At 43.8% G+C, this 18,434-nt stretch overlaps 1 protein-coding gene across 1 annotated transcript; it reads right to left on the bottom strand.

Moving 5' to 3' along the window:
* Positions 1-2,498: 2,498 nt before the first annotated feature.
* On the bottom strand, positions 2,499-18,145 carry LOC149452591 (uncharacterized). The gene is made up of 4 exons (XM_089689275.1): positions 17,246-18,145; positions 9,649-9,702; positions 8,260-8,275; positions 2,499-3,400 (listed from the first exon to the last, which is right to left on the bottom strand). The coding sequence occupies exons 1-4, from the start codon at positions 18,143-18,145 to the stop codon at positions 2,499-2,501; spliced, it is 1,872 nt and encodes a 623-aa protein (XP_089545401.1).
* Between the last annotated feature and the right edge of the window lie 289 nt (positions 18,146-18,434).

The raw sequence follows: 18,434 nt of genomic DNA, 5'->3' as shown, positions 1-18,434 counted from the left end.
CTTTCACCTTCGCATTAACTGAATGGTATGCTGTGGGATAGTGAACATTTGAGAATCTAGGGACTTGGTTTGCTCGGAAATGAGTTTCTTGGATAAAGAGCACATCTGCTCTAAGGCTTTTCATGTAGGTAAGAAGTTGCGAACGTTTTTCAGGAACGTTTAGGCCCCTCTCGTTAAGAGAGGCCACGGAAAGTGTGCGAATTGACCGGTTCGATGTGTGGTTGTTAGCCATTGTATAAGCTACCCAAAAGGGTTGCTTAAGGGCAATATGTGTACCAGATGAGTATCACATGGGTAAAGAAAGAATGGGAAAGGGGAGAGACAGAGAGGAGAGAGAAGAAAAAAAAAAGGAGGGGGGGGAGGGAAGTGTAGGGGATGGAGGGGGGCAGGGATGATGGTCAGAGGAGTAAAGAATAGTATAAAGATTGGAAAAAGACTAATATGAATTAACAGAAAAGTTAGAATAGAGACGGAAGTATAGAGGAAAAGATACAGAAAATTGAAGAAGAAGAAAGGAGGTGTCAGGTGTACGCCTTATAAACCCAAATGTATGTATGAGGCTATTTTCCTTCAACTTCCTTTCAGATTATATTCCAGAGGTAGAATAGACCGGCTACTCTATCTCATAGTACAGCTCCCAAAAATTGGTTATGTGCAATATGTTGTCCGGGAGTCTGAAATTAGAGTCGGAGGGTATTCAAACCCAGAGACGGCCGAATCGGTAAAATACAATATAATCTGAAAGAGGCCTAACTCTCCTGAGTAAAAGGTGTAGAGGGGAAGTAATCTAACATGGGGTGTCCTTGACACATAAACGTAGGTGGGAAATGGCTCACTTGAGATGAGAGATAAATAATGTGTAGCAGGGGGTGGATATAGGCTAGAGTATTATATGCAAAAGCATATTAAGCAAGATGGTGTAAGTATCCACTTGGATCGTATCAAGGCTTAAAAACAGTGAAGTGTAACTGACGGAGTGGACTTGCATGTGTACCAGAGAAGAAACAACCCCATAAGTTATGAATGTACTACATGTGAATTTGGACAGATACAGAGAAAGTACAAACCACTTGCACATAGCATAAAATAACAGTAAATATGTTATGTTATCACAGGTAAGACATAGTGCAATCTATAATCTGTCTTTTCCGTAAAGGTACTGTAAACCATGCTAAATAAACAATCGAGTCAATTAACGAGAGATTTCCATATGCCATCTCAATTTCAAATAAGATATCTACATCAACTGAAACATTACATGACAGTAGCAACAATATAACGTATGACTAAACTTGAATGTAGGCTTCAGGTCAAACCTCTCCTTAAACCGTATTCCAGAGACAATAGAAATATTAGGCCGGGGGGATGTAATATATCACTGAACACCACGTTGCTTACTGGACAGATATAGGATGGTGGGGGAGATGTGTCCAAAAATCCATGGCCCAAAATGATCCTGTTACAGATCAGAGCAACTAAATTTATGGGGCCAAACTAGACCCGACCACGGAATGAACTGTTAACGTAAATATCAAATAGGACATTCCCAACTTCCATATCTGTAATACCACTCTAAGCATATCTAAGTAGAGTTGTATGTAATAAGCCAGGGCCCAAATTGCATATGGAGGCCTTCCAATTGCTATGTAGTACGCAAATAGTTGAGAGAGAGCGATGGAGACGTGTGAGTAAATTATTAATCTATAGTCTACAATGATCAAACTAAAAGATAAGGGTCAAAGGTAATTATGTGTAACGGTACATGCAGGTGGTATGGAGTCCCATGGAACCAAATTACAGCGTCATCTCTTAGTTTACAGTAGAAGCGAAATACACCTCTCCGTGCAATATTAAGCTATATGGGCTACTAACCTTTGTCAATACAGAAAATATAATCGTAGAGGCTAGGCCCAAGGCAATTCAAGATTTATAGAGAGTTAGTCATGACAGAGAACTTTCGAAGACCAAGATATTAAGAATCAAATAGTCGGGTCATAGAGACTCCCCGTCCAACCGCACCATATTCTCAGTATCGTGGGATTCAGAGAAGCAGGCAGCAGTCCAGACAAGGGCTTAGCCCGTGTCTCTGGATCCCAACTGTTTTTCCACTCCTGTATCCGGCAGGGATCATTGTGTGTTATGTTAGGCCTTTATTCACCACGCTAATAAGTTGCAAAACTAGCAGGGATACTCCCAAGAATAGCAGTAGGGTTGTCCTGACCTAGCTCGTCAATACCACGACCAAGGGTAGAACAACAATTATATGCCAGCAAAACAATTATATACCACTGAGAGATAATATACGTAAGAGTTTTAACAACGTGATGCGATACACATACCCTTAAATCCAGACTTCAGGAATACCGGAGAGTTTAGATATGGCATATAACGAAACCTAGAATACCAAGACAATCGCATACTCGATCCACTAGATGAGTAGCCTCGAATTGCGGGGGTGTTTATACCCCTACACATTGGTAGATGATAACAGGGGAAAGTCATTCATGGCGCGCCTTGCGGTGTGCAGGTGATGCTGGTAGACTGTCTCCAGTAATAAGCCTCCTACGAACCGGGGAAGTCGAGGCTTGATGTGTTGACTTGCGTCTTCTGTCTCCGCTCGCAGGGTCAGTAGATTGTGCCTCCATAGGGCCCTCGTCCGGCTGCATTTGTAGAAAAGGATCAGTGGACCAATTTGGAATATCAGGTAATGGGATACTCAAGATTTCACAAAATGGTGCAAGATCTTCCGGAAACCTCATGAGAGCTGATCTCCCCATATGTGTTGCAGAGAGACCAAACAGGAATTTCCAACGGTAGGCGATACCTTTAGAACGAAGTAGATCTAGTAAAGGGCGCAGGTTTTTCCTGCGTTGTAGGGTAAGATGGGAGAGATCTTGGAATAGTTTAATTTCGGAATCCTGGTAGAACAAGCGTTGTTTGTCTCGATCTCTGCGTAAAATTTCCTCTTTATGTCGGAAGTCAACTAGACAGCAAACTATATCTCTCGGTGGGTCGGTATCCCTACCTTTAGGACGCAAAGCCCTGTGGAGGCGTTCAATCTCAATTGGAGATTCATGCGGTCTTTCTAAAAGATCATTAAAGATGGAGAGAAGCGCTTGGGCAAGATGGTTAGACTCAATTGCTTCTGGTACGCCGCGCACCCTTAAGTTGTGTCTTCTTCCCCTATTATCCAAGTCTTCGATGTGACGATCGAGTTCTCTTAGGTGCATGGTGTGCGTGTCAACCTGCTTGCGCATATCATGAATAGCAAGACCTTGCACATTAACTTTATCCTCTACCATGTCCAGCCTATAAGCCACTGCCTGTAAATCGATGTGTAGCTCAGCTATTGCCGCAGAAAGAGTCTCTTTGATATCTGATGCTACCGCTTTCAAGTCCCCTATGGAGAGGTGAGGAGGTTCAGAATGATCCGTTGCGCTAGCAGTTGCCAAGCTCGAAGGCTGTGAAGAGATCTCTTTTGCAGGCGAGTGCAATGGGGATGCCAGGGTGGATGAATCTGCTCGATCCGGAGTGTGAGATCGAAATACAGTAAGTCCGAAATGCTGCGATTAGCCGGACCACCTGTACGGCGAGGGGATCTGGAGCGAGGAGTGGCAGTCTTCTTATCCGCTTTCCCCATGTCTGTGGCGGCTCTTGGTTCTGATTGCGTAGCCCCACCTACGTGTGTCAAGGCTCAAGGAATTATATAGCCATTTTCTCTGGGGTCAGACTGGGTCCCCCAAAACTGGGAAGTAAAAATAGGGATAGATAGTGGAAAACACGCCTCAAAGTTGGACTGTTTGTCTCCGCGTACTTGAGATGAAAGGCAAATCAAGGAAGACACTGATTTTGCTGTGTAAATGCAGTGAATACTGCTGCCTCCCCTTTATATGAATCAGTGGGGGATGTATCAACCGTATGCCTAATCTCAGCACAGCTTCCTTCCTTATGGGCTGTAGCAAGGTCTCTGCAGTAAGCCGTTATTCCCTGGGTTTGTGTGGGGTATGTCCCGATGGATCCTGGAATGCTGGTAATTGTCTGTGGGAGGAGGTATATGTGCTTGGTAAGTGATCCTCCTTTGAGTGTGATCGCAGCCAGCCTGTATAGTGGTGGATAAAGACCTGGGCTCACTAGGCCGCACTAATCCTCGCCACCCCTGTAACACATATGGGGGGGGGGGAGGGTGATCAGTATGCTCCTCCAGAAAGTCCTGACAGGCACTGAGGGATGACAGGCGGCAATCCGCCGAACGAGCGGGAGGGGGGGATAATCAGTCCTCCCCCTACCTGATCCCGCACCAGCCATCACACCACCTCCAGCCGGCCCGTCATGCGCTAGAGGGCTCCGCGGCTCCACTTGGCCGCAACAGGCCGCACCAGATCGCCACCCCAGAACGGCACCAAAAGCACCTCCGGCCACCCAGGCTCAATGCCGCAGGGACGGGTGAGTATCCCGCTCGCCCCTTCCCTCTCATACGACCTGGATGCCGTGGATTGAGTCTCGTGCCGCTGGAGCTCCAGGTCATGCGACTCGTCCGGTCGCCATCTTGGACACGCCTCACTATTGATGTCTTACCTTAACACTTTGACCAAGACTGGTAGTATCCAGGTGGAAGTGTTATAGGAGCACATTATGGTTCTACCAAAGTTAGTGAAAGACCCAGCACTGGGCCAAAGTTACTTCCCTATTTCCTGGTTAAACATAGATATAAAGATATAAAAATAATGGCCACGATCTTAGTGAATCTGCTAAAAGTTTTTATTGGTGAGATAGTTCACAAGGTCTAAGTGAACTAGGGTAGAGACAATTCCCAAAGGGTGATTTTTCTGAACTATTGGCCATAGTTCTCCTCTGAACTATTTGGCCATAGTTCACAGGCTTCCATGTCTTGTCCTCTTATCTGACAAAAAAAGCCTTTGATAGGCTGGATTGTTTGTTCAGATTGCTTGTGTTACAAAGGAGCAGGCCGGGGTACAGGATGTGGGCATGGATTTATACTCTTTATGACAACCCTACAGCTCAAGTGAGAGTCAACCAGGTATGTTTGCCCCCTTTTAAAATTTCCAACTGGACTAGGCAGAGTTGCCTTCTGTCTCCCTTGCTTTTCATTGTAGTGAGGCCTTCTTGTGTAAGTTGAGGGTGATCCCCAATACCACAAGGCTGAAAGTAGGCTCTACTGAACACAAACCTACCACATTTGTGGATGACATCCTCTTTATTTATCAGTAATCCTCGGGTAGCACTCCTGAACTCACTGAATGAAAAGCAATGGTTTAATGACCTTTCCAATTTTAAGATTAACTTCAAATCTGTAATTATGCCTTTCAATGTTTCCCAAGCAGACAGGAAGATTACGGAGGACTTGTTCCCTTTTAAGTAACACAATTCACTTGACTTGGGAGGATCAACATTTTAGAAATAACGTTCCTTCCTAATTTTTAGATTTTTTTCCAAATGCAACCCTTTAAAATTTCAAAGGCACATTTTCTTTAGGCTAGATGTGAATTTGCCTCCTTTGTGTGGAGTGGGGAACCTCCACATTTGTCTTATGACTTTATTCTACAGGCCAAAACTCATGGTGACTTAAGTCTTCCAGACCTTTTCCTATATTATCAGGCAAATGTGTTGATGCTCTTAGTTAACTGGTATCCCCATACTCATGACAAAATCTGGGTACCCTTTGAGAAAACTTTAGCAGGTATTAACCTGGTACATACACTTTAGTTGCAGTGAACACACAGGGGGCTTTCAGAGACACTCTCCCCTCTCTCATGCTACCTTGACAATCTGGGATGGACTGAATAAAAAATAGGATTTAGCCATACACTATACACTGCTTTCTCCTTTGGGGGGATTTTCCAGGTTTCCCTCTGAGGAAGAGCTGGCATTTTTCTGGTCCTGCGGAGGCTCTACTGAATTACGATGCTACCAATTTATGATGGGCTTGGAACTGAAGTCCCTCTGGGTTAATAGACAATAGTGGGGTACTACCACATGGGATGAGTGGAAATATCTTCAGTTGCAGACATTTTTTAAAAAGCTTAGTTTTCCTGTATACTCATGTAATTCCCTCTCTCCTTTTGAGGCTTTATGCCTCAATCAAGATCAGTATATAGGACTGCTATCTATGCTCTATAAATTACTGCTGGACTTTTCTTTCCTGCACTGTGCCCTATTATATTAGGGAATGGGAGAAATAATTGGGTCATGTCTTCTCAGCCAGTAGCATAGATAAAATCACAGTGTTAGCCCATACCTTATATAGTTACATAGTTAGTCTGGCTGAATAAAGACAAAAGTCCATCCAGTTCAACCATAAAATCATACCTCAGTTAGGTTCAAGACTCAAGAGTTCTGCTATAAACCTCTGTCATGATGGTATCAGGTCTCAATAACCTGTCTCATATACTGTATATACAGGGATATCGGTAATCTGTTGGAGAAGGTGCGGACAGAAAGGTACATTCTTGCATTTGTGGTGGGCATGTCCCTTATTAGGCCATTTTGGGTAACAGTTTGGAACCTGATAGTTAGGGTTACTGGGTATCCATTACAAGATATGCCCTTCCCAACCCTTTTTCATGATATTCATCTGTCTGTGGGCTCATACAAATACTCCTTGGTACCCCATCTTCTGAATGTGGGTAAGAGCCTTATACACTTTATTGGAAGTCCACAACAGTGTTTACAATAAAAGAATGGCTGCTGAAGGTAGATGGAATACAGCATGCAGAGGAATATAGATACCAGAGTTATGATAATTACAACAGGTTCTATAGCATCTGGGTTCTGTGGATTGGTTTCACTACCTCTGACTTGTACAAAAAGCTATCAAGATACAAGTGGGCTACCAAGCTCTTAAAAATAGACTCACTAAAATAACACATCTACCATGGGAGCTAAATACCCCATGTCATAATAAATATACAGTATGCAGTACATAAAAAGTCATAAATAAAGAAATAAGTGTGACAACCAGGCCTTTTCTGACATTTTTGTTTACATGTAAAAATCTGATTTATTGCTAGAAAATTACTTAGAATCACCAACTGTTTGTATATATATATATATATATATATATACACACACCTGCTCAAAATAATTAAAGGTTAAAGGAACACTTTTTAATGAGAGTATAGCATCAAGTCAGCGAAACTCCTGGGATATGGATCTGGTCAGTTAAGTAGCAGAGATGGTTGTTAATCAGTTCAGCTGCTTTGGTGTTAATGAAATTAACAACAGGTGCACTAGATGGGCAACAAGAGATGACCGCCAAAACAGGAATGGTTTTACAGGTGGAGGCCACTGACATTTTTTTCCCTACTCTGGTAGCATGATGTGATACCTGGACCCTACAGAGGTTGCACAGGCAGTCCAACTCCTCCAGGATGTCACATCAATATGTGCCATTGCCAGAAGGTTTGCTGTGTCCCCCAGCACAGTCTCAAGAACATGGAGAAGATTCCAAGATTCCCATCATCAGGACCAATATCTTCTTCTTTGTGCAAGGAGGAACAGGATGAACACTGCCAGAGCCCTACAAAATGACCTCCAGCAGGCCACTGGTGTGAATGTCTCTGACCGAATAATTAGAAACAGACTTCATGAGGGTTGCCTGAGGGCCCGACCTCCTCTAGTGGGCCCTGTGCTAACTGCTGGCACCATAGAGTTTGATTGGCATTTGCCATTGAACACCAGAATTGACAGGTCACACCAATGCAGCCATCATCAGTGCTCAGATCAGCCAGTCTACCTGTCACCCCAGTGCAGCCATCATCAGTGTTCTGATCAGCCAGTCTACCTGTCACTCCAGTGCAGCCCTCATCAGTGCTCTGATCAGCCAGTCTACCTGTCACTCCAGTGCAGCCCTCATCAGTGCTCTGATCACCCAGTCTACCTGTCACTCCAGTGCAGCCCTCATCAGTGCTCTGATCAGCCAGTCTACCTGTCACTCCTGAGAAGCATATTTGCATTGATGAGTCCCTCGTCCATTTTACCGACAGGCTGGGAATCAAACAGTACATCCCCAGTAAAAGGAACAGATATGGGGTGAATCTATACAAAGTCTATACAGGATATATGTATGCCTTCCATGTTTATGAAGGGAAAGATAGTCAGCTGGAGCTCCATGACTGCCCAACCTATATGAGGACCAGTGAAAAAATTATGTGGGACCTTGTATTTCCACTTTTTCAAAAGCTGTACCTCCTCTACATGGTCAACTTTTACACAAATCTGCCCTTTTTCTGCAATTTTTACCTCCAAAAAATGTAACCTGTAGTACAGCACAAAAAAATCAAAAGGGCTTCCCACAAAAGCTGGTCAAAACAAGGCTACAAAGGGGGAGTCAGTGATTTTGAGCAATTAAGAAGTTTTTGCCCTGAAATGGAGGGACAATTGATATGTATATGATCTGTCCTCCATCCACAATGATGAATTGCAGTAAGGTGTGACACCCATTTTCACAGTCTGCCAATGTCTCTCCCAACCAGGACTTTGCAGAGGAGACTGCTTCTGATGTTACCACATGTGATGGAGGGTAGGCAGGACAGAACACACACAGTAGATGGCAAATGCACAAAGCTTTATTGAGACAACAAAATGACAGTCACTCAATGCAGGGATTGCAGGGAGGGTGACCTTGCCAGTAAGTGGCAGCAAGGAAGAGCTAAAACACTTGTAGTCCAGTGCCAAGAGCAAGAAAAAAGTCTCTGTAGCAGATTGTAATCCAACAGGGGGGTGGGGGGTCACCACAGGAACAGTTCAGGTAAAACAGGGGAGTGTGTATACTCACGGATCCGACAGGGTGCCTGGTCTCCCAGGGATAGGAAGTAGGACACAGGTACCTGTTGGGGTCCGGAATAGGCGGGTGGTCTCTCCCTTTTGACTGGGGTCTCAGGCAGCTGGCAGACAATCTCTCCCCTGGACTGGGGTCTCAGGCAGCTGGTAGGCAATCTCTCCCCTGGACTGGGGTCTCAAGCAGCTGGCAGGCAATCTCTAACCTGGACTGGGGCTCTAGGCAGCGGCAGGCAATATCTCCCCTGGACTGGGGTCTTAGGTAGCAGGCAGGTAATCTCTCTAGGCTTGGGTCTCAGACAGGCTTGGATGCGGTCCCCCCCTCTTAGCTGGGGTCTGGGCAGAGTCTGGCCACAAGGGTCCCACCGCAGCTGGGCTCTCTAGGTGGCTGCACAGCAGAGCAGATGACCAGATCGCCCTGCATCAACTTCTTAAGCTGATGCAGGACACTCTCTGGTTGTCTTGGCAACCGGGGTGGGCCGGAGCTGGCGTGCCTCGTCTCCTGGCAACGAACCACACCCCCTGGACATGGGCCGTGCCTACCACTTGGTCTGATTTTTTTTCCCTGCTGTCACAGTGTGAGGCCCTGCCACTATAATAGTGGGATTGAAGACAACACAGGTATTCTGGACATTTTTAGTGAAATTTTATAGATAGGCAACTGTGATCATATTGATTAGTGGTTCCAATCAATAACTACTGCAGTAAGGAACAGGCACACAAAGATACAGTCAGCATCTTTCAAATAGCTGTTCTGTTAATTCAGCTCAATTGAAAGTCTTTTATACACATTATTAGGTAGGTATCCCAATAATAATACAATTGTTCTTTTATGGTAACAATGGGCATTACATAGGCAGGGTAATTTCTAATCAGGTTGTGACATAAATGTAAAGATTTGAGTAGCTGAGATGTGATCTGTAGAAATATGACTGTAGATTTAGCTTCATTCCATGTTAATAATAGGATGTGTTCAGAATTCAGTCAGAGACATATGGTCATCAATTAGCATCTGAAAGGACAGAGCATCCTCTAGGCTGGAGGTGACACCTAGATGCCAATAAGACTTGTCACCTATGTCATCAGACATTTCGGCTTCAAAGGCAGTGGGAGACCAAGACCGATCTGTCTGGGAGCTCTGACATATATCAGCAGATCAAAGGAATGTATTTCATCTCTCATGAAAGCTAAAATATTATTGCAGAGAGATTAAAATACTTCCTTCTGATTGGACACTCTGTAGGTTGCATCTGCATGTAAACCTGTATTTGTAGCCTCTGTAGAATCCCAGAGAAACGCAGAAAACAGTTATATGGTGCCTGATTGCGACAGCTGAACAGTGATTGGTACTGTCACGATCGGACTGATGCGCTGGTGTCGGATATTCAATCCCTGACTTGGTAATTCAAACCGTTCCTGGTCCAATCGACTGGGCATTTTAGTACCCAGAATGTCCTGTGGGCTAGTACAGGAACACCCCCCAGAGTTGATTGACCAAGGGCTAATGTCCAGCCTACGTCCATATTCTCATGAATTGAGGACCTGAGATATGGACGGTGTGACTCTTACAGAGCCAGTTCTATCGACTGGCGGATCGTGGACTTTCTCTGACTTGCTCCAGTCACAGGATAACTCTTGGTAAAAGTTTTATTTCTGTTTTTATTCCCTTTTATTTTATAGTCAATAGCCAATTGTGTGTCTTCTTGTATTTTTTGTATTTTCTGTAACTTTTTATACTTTGTACATATTTTATGCACTGCCCACTTTCGGGATATTAAATCATAAAATTAATAAGTGATTTCAGGGTCCTTAAGCTCGGGCTCATATCTCCAGAGAGATTGTATTGTATTGCAGTGTCTTTATATGCTCGGTCAAGTTCATTGCCAATCTGTATGCAATTGCACTGCGTGTTGGCAGATTGCATGCAGATTGTAAACAGATCTGCCAGACGGAGATCGGTGTATGTGTGGTGGCCCAGCAGGCCAGTCTGCAGAAAAAACAGTTGGGTGGTGGCAAGCTACCGTTTGTGGTGTGTCTGGTGTGAGGGTGTGTGGACAGTGGAAGAGTGATTAACACTGGGGTTCTAGCTTGTAGTATAGCTGGAGGAATCCTAGAAGGGTGTGTGATTGCTAGGCTGCTCCTCAACCCTTAGTGTGCACCAGATTGTATATAAGATTCATATCTGCCTATGTGTGTGGTCAGCCAGCTGGATTGAAGTGGAGTCTCCCTCTATTGGTGGCTAGAGGTAGTGCGTGCTGTGAAAGTATATCACGGCCGGTCTTATATACGTATACATATTCAAAGTAAGTTCCCCTCATTCCCTCTTACCCCAAGTCACGGCAGTTCGTGCACGCCTCGGTTTGCTAGTCACTGTGGGCGTGTGTATGTGTTGGATCCGTGGGAAGTTTGCCCACGCTCCCAAACAATGTATAACATTCTTTGTGATTGGCCAAAGCATTGCACCTGCTGCAGCAGGTTTTATACATTGTACAGATGTGCAATTTTGCAGGTAGTTTAAGGGGACCCCCCAGACATGATATTTAAAGGGTTTTTTAATTTAATTTTTTTTTTACTTTAAGCAATGAAAAGTGACTGCCCCTTTAAAATGGTACGTTTTGACCTTTTTTTATCACTGATTGATGTCCCTCAGGACAGTACCCAAGTCCCCATACCCCTTTTATGGCCAATACCTTGCATGTAAGCTTTAAAAATGTGCACTTTTGAATTTGCAAGTTCGAGTCCCATAGACGTGCAGTAGGTTTGATGTTCACGGCAAACTTTTGGTCCTTTAGAATGCCCTACCGCGAACTGAAATGGGGGTGTTCGGCTCATCACTAATCATTAGATGAGTAGTAATGGTAGTGCTGTTTGATCTCCATCTTTTTTAAATGAACGCACACAAGAATCTTACTTACTTATAAAAAATCCTAACTAAAATTAGGTAATTGTTTCTGCTATTGGCCTATGGTGCTTGGGAATACGCACCCTCCTTTCAGTCTAAGTAAATGTATATGCCAGATTTGGAGACTTTGCATCATTATATATAGTGGGCAGTATTATTATTATTATTATACAGTATTTACATTGTGGGTTATAAACTGTATTTCCTCCATATTTTGTTTATTTGTCATCTTTCTATTTTACCATCTCCTTTCTTCTTCCTTTTACCTCTATCTCTTCTTTTATGCCAGATGTCAGTTTTAAAAACCTCCTCTCCCCCCTCCCCCTCCAGTTCCCTCCCTCCCATCCATTTTTGGCTTGTAGTTTGCCTATAAATCTGTTGAGGGTCATATCCATCTATAGATTTTATACCTTAGGGTTGAACTCCACCCATGAGCGGTCTCCCCCACCTCCCACCCCCCAGATGCCCGTTATCTATTTCATAAACTCCACATGGTTCCACTAAAAGGTACTTCATTCGAGCAAGCAAGAAGAGGGATAAAAAAAACAGAAAAAAAAAACCCTCCTCTATCTCCCTCTCCTAATTAACTGCCAGTCTTCCTTTACTCTGGCCCAACTGTCTCCTACCTCCTCCTCCCAGCCAGAAATCTCTATAATTTGCAAATCAAGTCTGTCACAAAAGTCTCTTAAATCCTCAGGAAATCTCAAGTAGGCTGTAACTCCATTCTTCCATCCTATTAGACACTCAGGAATACCCCATCTATAGTGCACGTTTTGTTTTTTTCATTTGCTCTAACAGGGGTTTCAAGGATCTTCTCCACAGTGTCTCTGATGTTAAGTCTGCAAATATCTGTATATCTATTTCTCCATATTTAATAGTTGATCTTCCCTTAATCTTTCTCCATATCTCTTCTTTATCACCCATCTTCTGGAATTGGACAATTAAGTCTCTGGGTTTCTTTTCTCCACTTCCATGTTGGATCCTTCCAATTCTAAAGACCTCTTCCAGATTCACCTGTTCTGTTTCTGGTCTATCCCTTATGGAGTTTAGGATTTTACAGACAAAGTCTCTCACTTCCTCTCCCTTTAGGGACTCCGGGACACCTTTTACCCTAAAGTTCTTCTTCCTCTCCCTGTTTTCCTGTACTTCCATCCTATAAAGCAGTCTTTTTTGCTCTTTCCTAAAATCTTTTGTCCTTTTTTCTAAACCAAAGATAAATTGGGCGTGGTTTTTAATTCTTTCCTCTGTCTCCGCCATCCACAAAACCATTTGGCCTAGATCACTCTGTATGATTGTCAGTTCTTGTTTTCTTGTTTTTTCTAGGCTTTTAAACTTATCTGCCATCTCTTTCTTATTTGGTACTTGTAGTCCACTTTCCAATTCTCTCCTCTCCACATTCTCTGATACTTGTTGGCTATTATGCTTTATTCCCAGTGAGAGTCTAGAGCTAGCTTCCAAATTCATTTCCAACTCACTTTTATCGCCGATACCTTGAGATCTTTCTGGTGTCACATTTCCTTGAGACGTATATCTTTTTATCGTACCTACTTGGGACCCCTTTAGCCCACTACTTTTAACATTTTTATTCTTCATCACTTCTGTGTGTCTTATTCATTTAAATACAGGAACCACATTGAGTTAACATCTACCGACCAGGTATTCAGATTTCAACACACACTTTTTTTCCACTTTCCCACTATATTCTCCTTCTTCTTCTAGGGCTGCTAGTTCATCTTTCATTCATTCAATCTTCCCCAGGGAGTCTCCCTTTCAATAATCATACAATCACTGTTTGGTCACTGTTGGCCAGGCCGTGCCGCCCACACCCACCCCCCAGCCGCCCCGCCCCCGATGAGCCAGCCACGAGCCACCAACCGCGAGCCTCCGCTCCCTGCCGCCCCCCCCCACGGGGACCCCCCGGGCCCCCCCAGACCCCACTCCCCCGTGCACAGACCCAGCACACAAGGGGAGCAGGCCATCCACCCACCTGCACGCCGCGGAGGGGAGCGAGACGGCGCCCCCACCTCGGACGCCGGCTGGCTCCCTCCCCCCCAGCAATCCCCCGTGGCCCCCCACACGGCCACCCCCCGACTCTCCATACCCCCCAGCAGCCCCGCATGCCAGTCCGGGACCCCCCAGCGGGCCCGCCACCACAACACACCCTCCTCCCTCCACTCCCGGGACCGCCGCACCCGCTCCGGACCCGACACTCGCGGGTAAGTCCATGGATCACTCCTCTACAGGCATCTGGAGCAGTGTAGATGTCTCGGAGAGCACCCGCTCCGTGCTCTCCTACACCGCCATGTTTAGGATTATACAGTATTTATATAGCGCTAAAAAATAGCAGCTACTAGGAAGAAACATACTAGTTTGTTCCTGGTGGCAGGAATGGAGTCTGGAAACATAAACTGCAATGCAATTTGAGGAGTCTGGGGGACTGAATCTGAGGCAGAGGCATTGCATATTTAGAAAATATTGTCCCAAAAAGGACATCAGACAAGGCAGTCCCACCAGACATAGCACATACAGTTGCAAGAAAAAGTATGTGAACCCCTTGGGATTACGTGGAGTTTTGCATGAATTGGGCATAAAATGTGCTCTGAACGTCATCTAAGTCACAACAATAGAAGAACACAGTCTGCTGAACATAATACTACACAAACATTAGATGTTGCCATGGTTTAATTGCACATAACATGTAAACATTCACAGTGCAGGGAGGGAAAAGTATGTGAGGCCCTAGCTTAATGACTTCTCTCAGAGCTAATTGGAGCCAGGAGTGAGCCAACCTTGACTCCAATCAGTGTGATGATATTGGATGTGTTGCTGACTGCTGTCCTGCCCTTAAAAAACACACACCTGTTTTGGGTTTACTGGTTTCAAGTAGCACTGTCTGATGTGAACCATGCCTCACAGAAAAGAGCTCTCAGAAGACCTACGATCAAGAATTGTTGACTTGCATGAAGCTGGAAAGGGTTACAAAAGTATCTCCAAAAGCCTTGATGTTCATGTGTCCACGGTAAGACAGACTGTCTACAAATGGAGAAAGTTTAGCACTGTTGCTACTCTCCCTAGGAGTGGCCGTCCAGTAAAAATGACTACAAGAGCACAGCGCAGAATGCTGCATGAGGTAAAGAAGAATCCCAGAGAGCCAGCTAAAGACCTACAGAAATCTCTGGCACATGCTAACATTTTTGTTGACACATCTACAATAAGGAAAACATTAAACAAGAATGGAGTACATGGGAGGACACCACGGAGGAAGCCATTGTTGTCCAAAAAGAATATTGCAGCACGTTTGAAGTTTGCAAAAGAGCACCTGAATGTTCCACAGCACTACTGGCAAAATATACTGTGGACAGATGAAACCAAGATTGAGTTGTTTGGGAAGAACACACAACACTATGTGTGGAGAAAAAAAGGCACAGCACACCAACATCAAAACCTCATCCCCACTGTAAAACATGGCGGAGGGAGCATCATGGTTTGGGGCTGCTTTGCTGCCTCGGGACCTGGATGGATTGTTGTCATTGATGGGAAAATGAATTCCAGAGTTTATCAAGACATTTTGCAGGAAAACGTACGACCATCTGTCCGCCAACTGAAGCTCCGCAGAGGATGGGTGATGCAACAGGACAATGACCCAAAGCATACAAGTAATTCAACAAAACAATGGCTGCAACAGCACAGAATACGCCTTCTGGAGTGGCTCAGTCAGAGTCCTGACCTCAACCCGATTGAAATGCTGTGGCATAACCTTAAGAGAGCGATTCACACCAGACATCCCAAGAATATTGCTACACTGAAACAGTTTTGTGAAGAGGAGTGGTCAAAAATTACTCCGGATCGTTGTGCAGGTCTGATCTGCAACTACAGGAAACGTTTGGTTGAGGTTATTGCTGCCAAAGGAGGGTCAACCAGTTATTAAGTCCAAAGGTTCACATACTTTTTCCTCCCTGCACTGTGAATATTTACATGTTATGTGCAATTAAACCATGGCAACATCTAATGTTTGTGTAGTATTATGTTCAGCAGACTGTGTTCTTCTATTGTTGTGACTTAGATGACGTTCAGAGCACATTTTATGCCCAATTCATGCAAAACTCCACGTAATCCCAAGGGGTTCACATACTTTTTCTTGCAACTGTAGCACTTTTGTGAGACACCGTGTGATCTGGAGCAGCTGGTGAGTGAATGAAGCAAGGTTTCAGGTGTAGAATCCCAGGCTGTAGTGTAGTGGGTAGGAACAGGTTCACTTGGCCATTAGCAGGACACTCTCCCAAGCACAGGGGCGGACTGACCATTGGAGCACTCGGGCACTGCCCGAGGCCCCGAGGTCAGTAGGGGGCCCCATGAAATGCCCCTATTACCTTTTTATAGGCTTTTTATGGTGTGCTTTGAGTTTGGGCAAGGACACAGGGTCCCCATGATCCCCTATTGCCCAGGGGCCCCATAAGTTGTCAGTCCGCCCCTGCAATTCCCTACTCACTGGCCAACCTTTACACAGGCTATCCCCCCTTCAGCCTGCTGTGAATGCTGTTTCTACACTAATATGCCTTACTAACTGATCAGTGACTGCTGTCCGTCTCTGCCAATCTCTTTACTGGCTTCCTCTACCCCTTCATATAAAATTCAAAATACTAACCACAACATACAAGGACATCCACAACACTGCTCCTATCTATATCACCAACCTCATATCACCCAAATCATCCTCTCCGCTACTCCCAAGACCTCCAGCTCTCCAGTTCCCTTGTTACATCCTTCCATGCTTGCCCCCAGGAGCTACCCAGAGCCTCTCCCATCCTCTGGAAGTCCCTGTACCTGGAATGTCTGGTCATCTCCTACCCTGTCTGCCTTTAAGTGATTCCTGAAAGCTCATTTATTCAGGGAAGCCTACCCCACTTCCACTTAAAAACTGTACCTGAATCACCTCCAACAGATCACCTCCAGCAGCTATTACCTTTTGGTCCACCTCCCCCTCCCTTTAGATTGTAAACTCCCTGAGCAGGGCCCTCCTATTCCTTCTGTATTGAACTGTGCTGTAATTGTACTGTTCCCTTTTATATTGTAAAGTGCTGTGTAAACTGTTGGTACTAAATCCCATATAATAATAATAATAATAATCATTCTACTATTTTGATCTTCTACTACATATTTAACCTTGTTTAACCAAATAATATATTTGCCTCTGAAACTTCATTGGAATAATCAATTCAATTTTTAAAGAATGAATTGTTGAGCAAATAGGTTCGCCTCCTGAGTAAACACTGATATGTGAAATGTAATCAAGTTTTTTTTTTTTTTGTTTTGTGGCTTTTTGGCATCATTTTTTTCTAGTTCCCGGACAATCAGGCAAAGACTAAAATCCAGTAGTGCCATGGGGAGCAGATGCCTTAGGTTTCTTGTGTAGTAGCAAGTTCATTTATTGATAGATTTGTCTGTTACTGGTAGATATTTCCCCAAATCTTAAACTCTTGTAATTTACACACATTTAATCCTTTACTGAAATTAATAATTAAAAAAATCAGTGATGAATTTTCTAACAGCTTTTTTTAGTTCTTTGTTCCTCAGACTGTATATAATTGGGTTCACCATTGGGGTGACAACAGTGTACAGTAATGCTAAGAGCTTATTTAGGGTTTGTGTCTGTCCCCTATTAGGAACCAAATAAACACAAACTAGGGTACCATAATAAATGGACACAACAGTCAGGTGGGAGCTGCATGTTGAGAAAACTTTCTGTCTGCCAGTAATAGACGGGATTTTTAATATGGTGACTATAATATAAGAATAGGATATGAAGATGGTTAAGAATGGGAAAATGACAAATATAAAACCCAAAACTGTCACTTCCAAACGAACAGTGGAAGTATCAGAGCAGGAGAGTTGTATGATCGGCTCAAAGTCACAGAAAAAGTGATCAATGACATTGGGACCACAAAAATGTAACGTTGATATGGTTAAAATGTAAGTCAATACTATAAATATCCCTAAAATCCAGATTATGATAACCAGTATCCAGCAAACCTGGTAGTTCATTTTCAAAGTATAATGCAATGGTTTACAGATGGCCAAATATCTGTCCCAACTCATCACTGTCAGAAGAAGAGACTCTGAAGATTCTACGATAAGACAGAAAAAAAACTGAGCAAGGCAATCAGAAAATTGCATGGTAGTTTGTTTTACCAAGAGAGTATGGATCATGTTGGGAAGAATATCAGTTGCCAGTAAGATATCCGTTACAGCGAGCTGGGAGAGGAAGAAGTACATGGGAGACTGGAGGGATTTGCTGTAGGACACCAGTGTGATGATCAGGAGGTTTCCACATATTGTCACACAATAAAGTATAAGAAAAACAAAAAACATCAAAAATGTAGTACTTTGAGGAATCTGAAATCCTAAGAGGTGGATTGTGGTGATTCTGGTCACATTTCTCTGATCCATTAACTGAATGCAGAAGATTGCAATTTTTAAATCAGCTTTACACAGTTGGTGCATTTGTTCATGATGATTTGAATTCAGTTTGAATTGAAAGGAAGAGAATAAGTAAAGAGTTTGCATTAAATATTTAACATATTACAGTAATTTCCTAATTATTTTTCAATATTTTTAAGTCTGCAACTTTCATTAAAGGGGAACTTTTTGTACAATATAAAAATGGGTGACCAGACAGGATTTATAATGCAGAAGAGACTTGCTTTCTGTTTTCTGCAATAAAGTTACCTACTTGCCG

This window comes from Staurois parvus, unplaced genomic scaffold (assembly GCF_062004578.1).
Source record: "Staurois parvus isolate SC_StPar_1 unplaced genomic scaffold, SC_StPar_1.0 ptg000470l, whole genome shotgun sequence".
Lineage (NCBI taxonomy): Eukaryota > Metazoa > Chordata > Amphibia > Anura > Ranidae > Staurois > Staurois parvus.
Note: the sequence above shows the minus strand (reverse complement) of the source record. Positions and strands in the feature narration are given on the sequence as shown.

Bases quoted from the DNA above. Each gene is read 5' to 3' on its own strand.
- LOC149452591 (XM_089689275.1), bottom strand. From the start codon at position 18,145: ATGGATCAGAGAAATGTGACCAGAATCACCACAATCCACCTCTTAGGA. The intron at 9,703-17,245 runs GTTAGAAAATTC...ATCACATCTCAG, and splicing joins ACAAAGAACTAAAAAAAGCT to CTACTCAAATCTTTACATTT.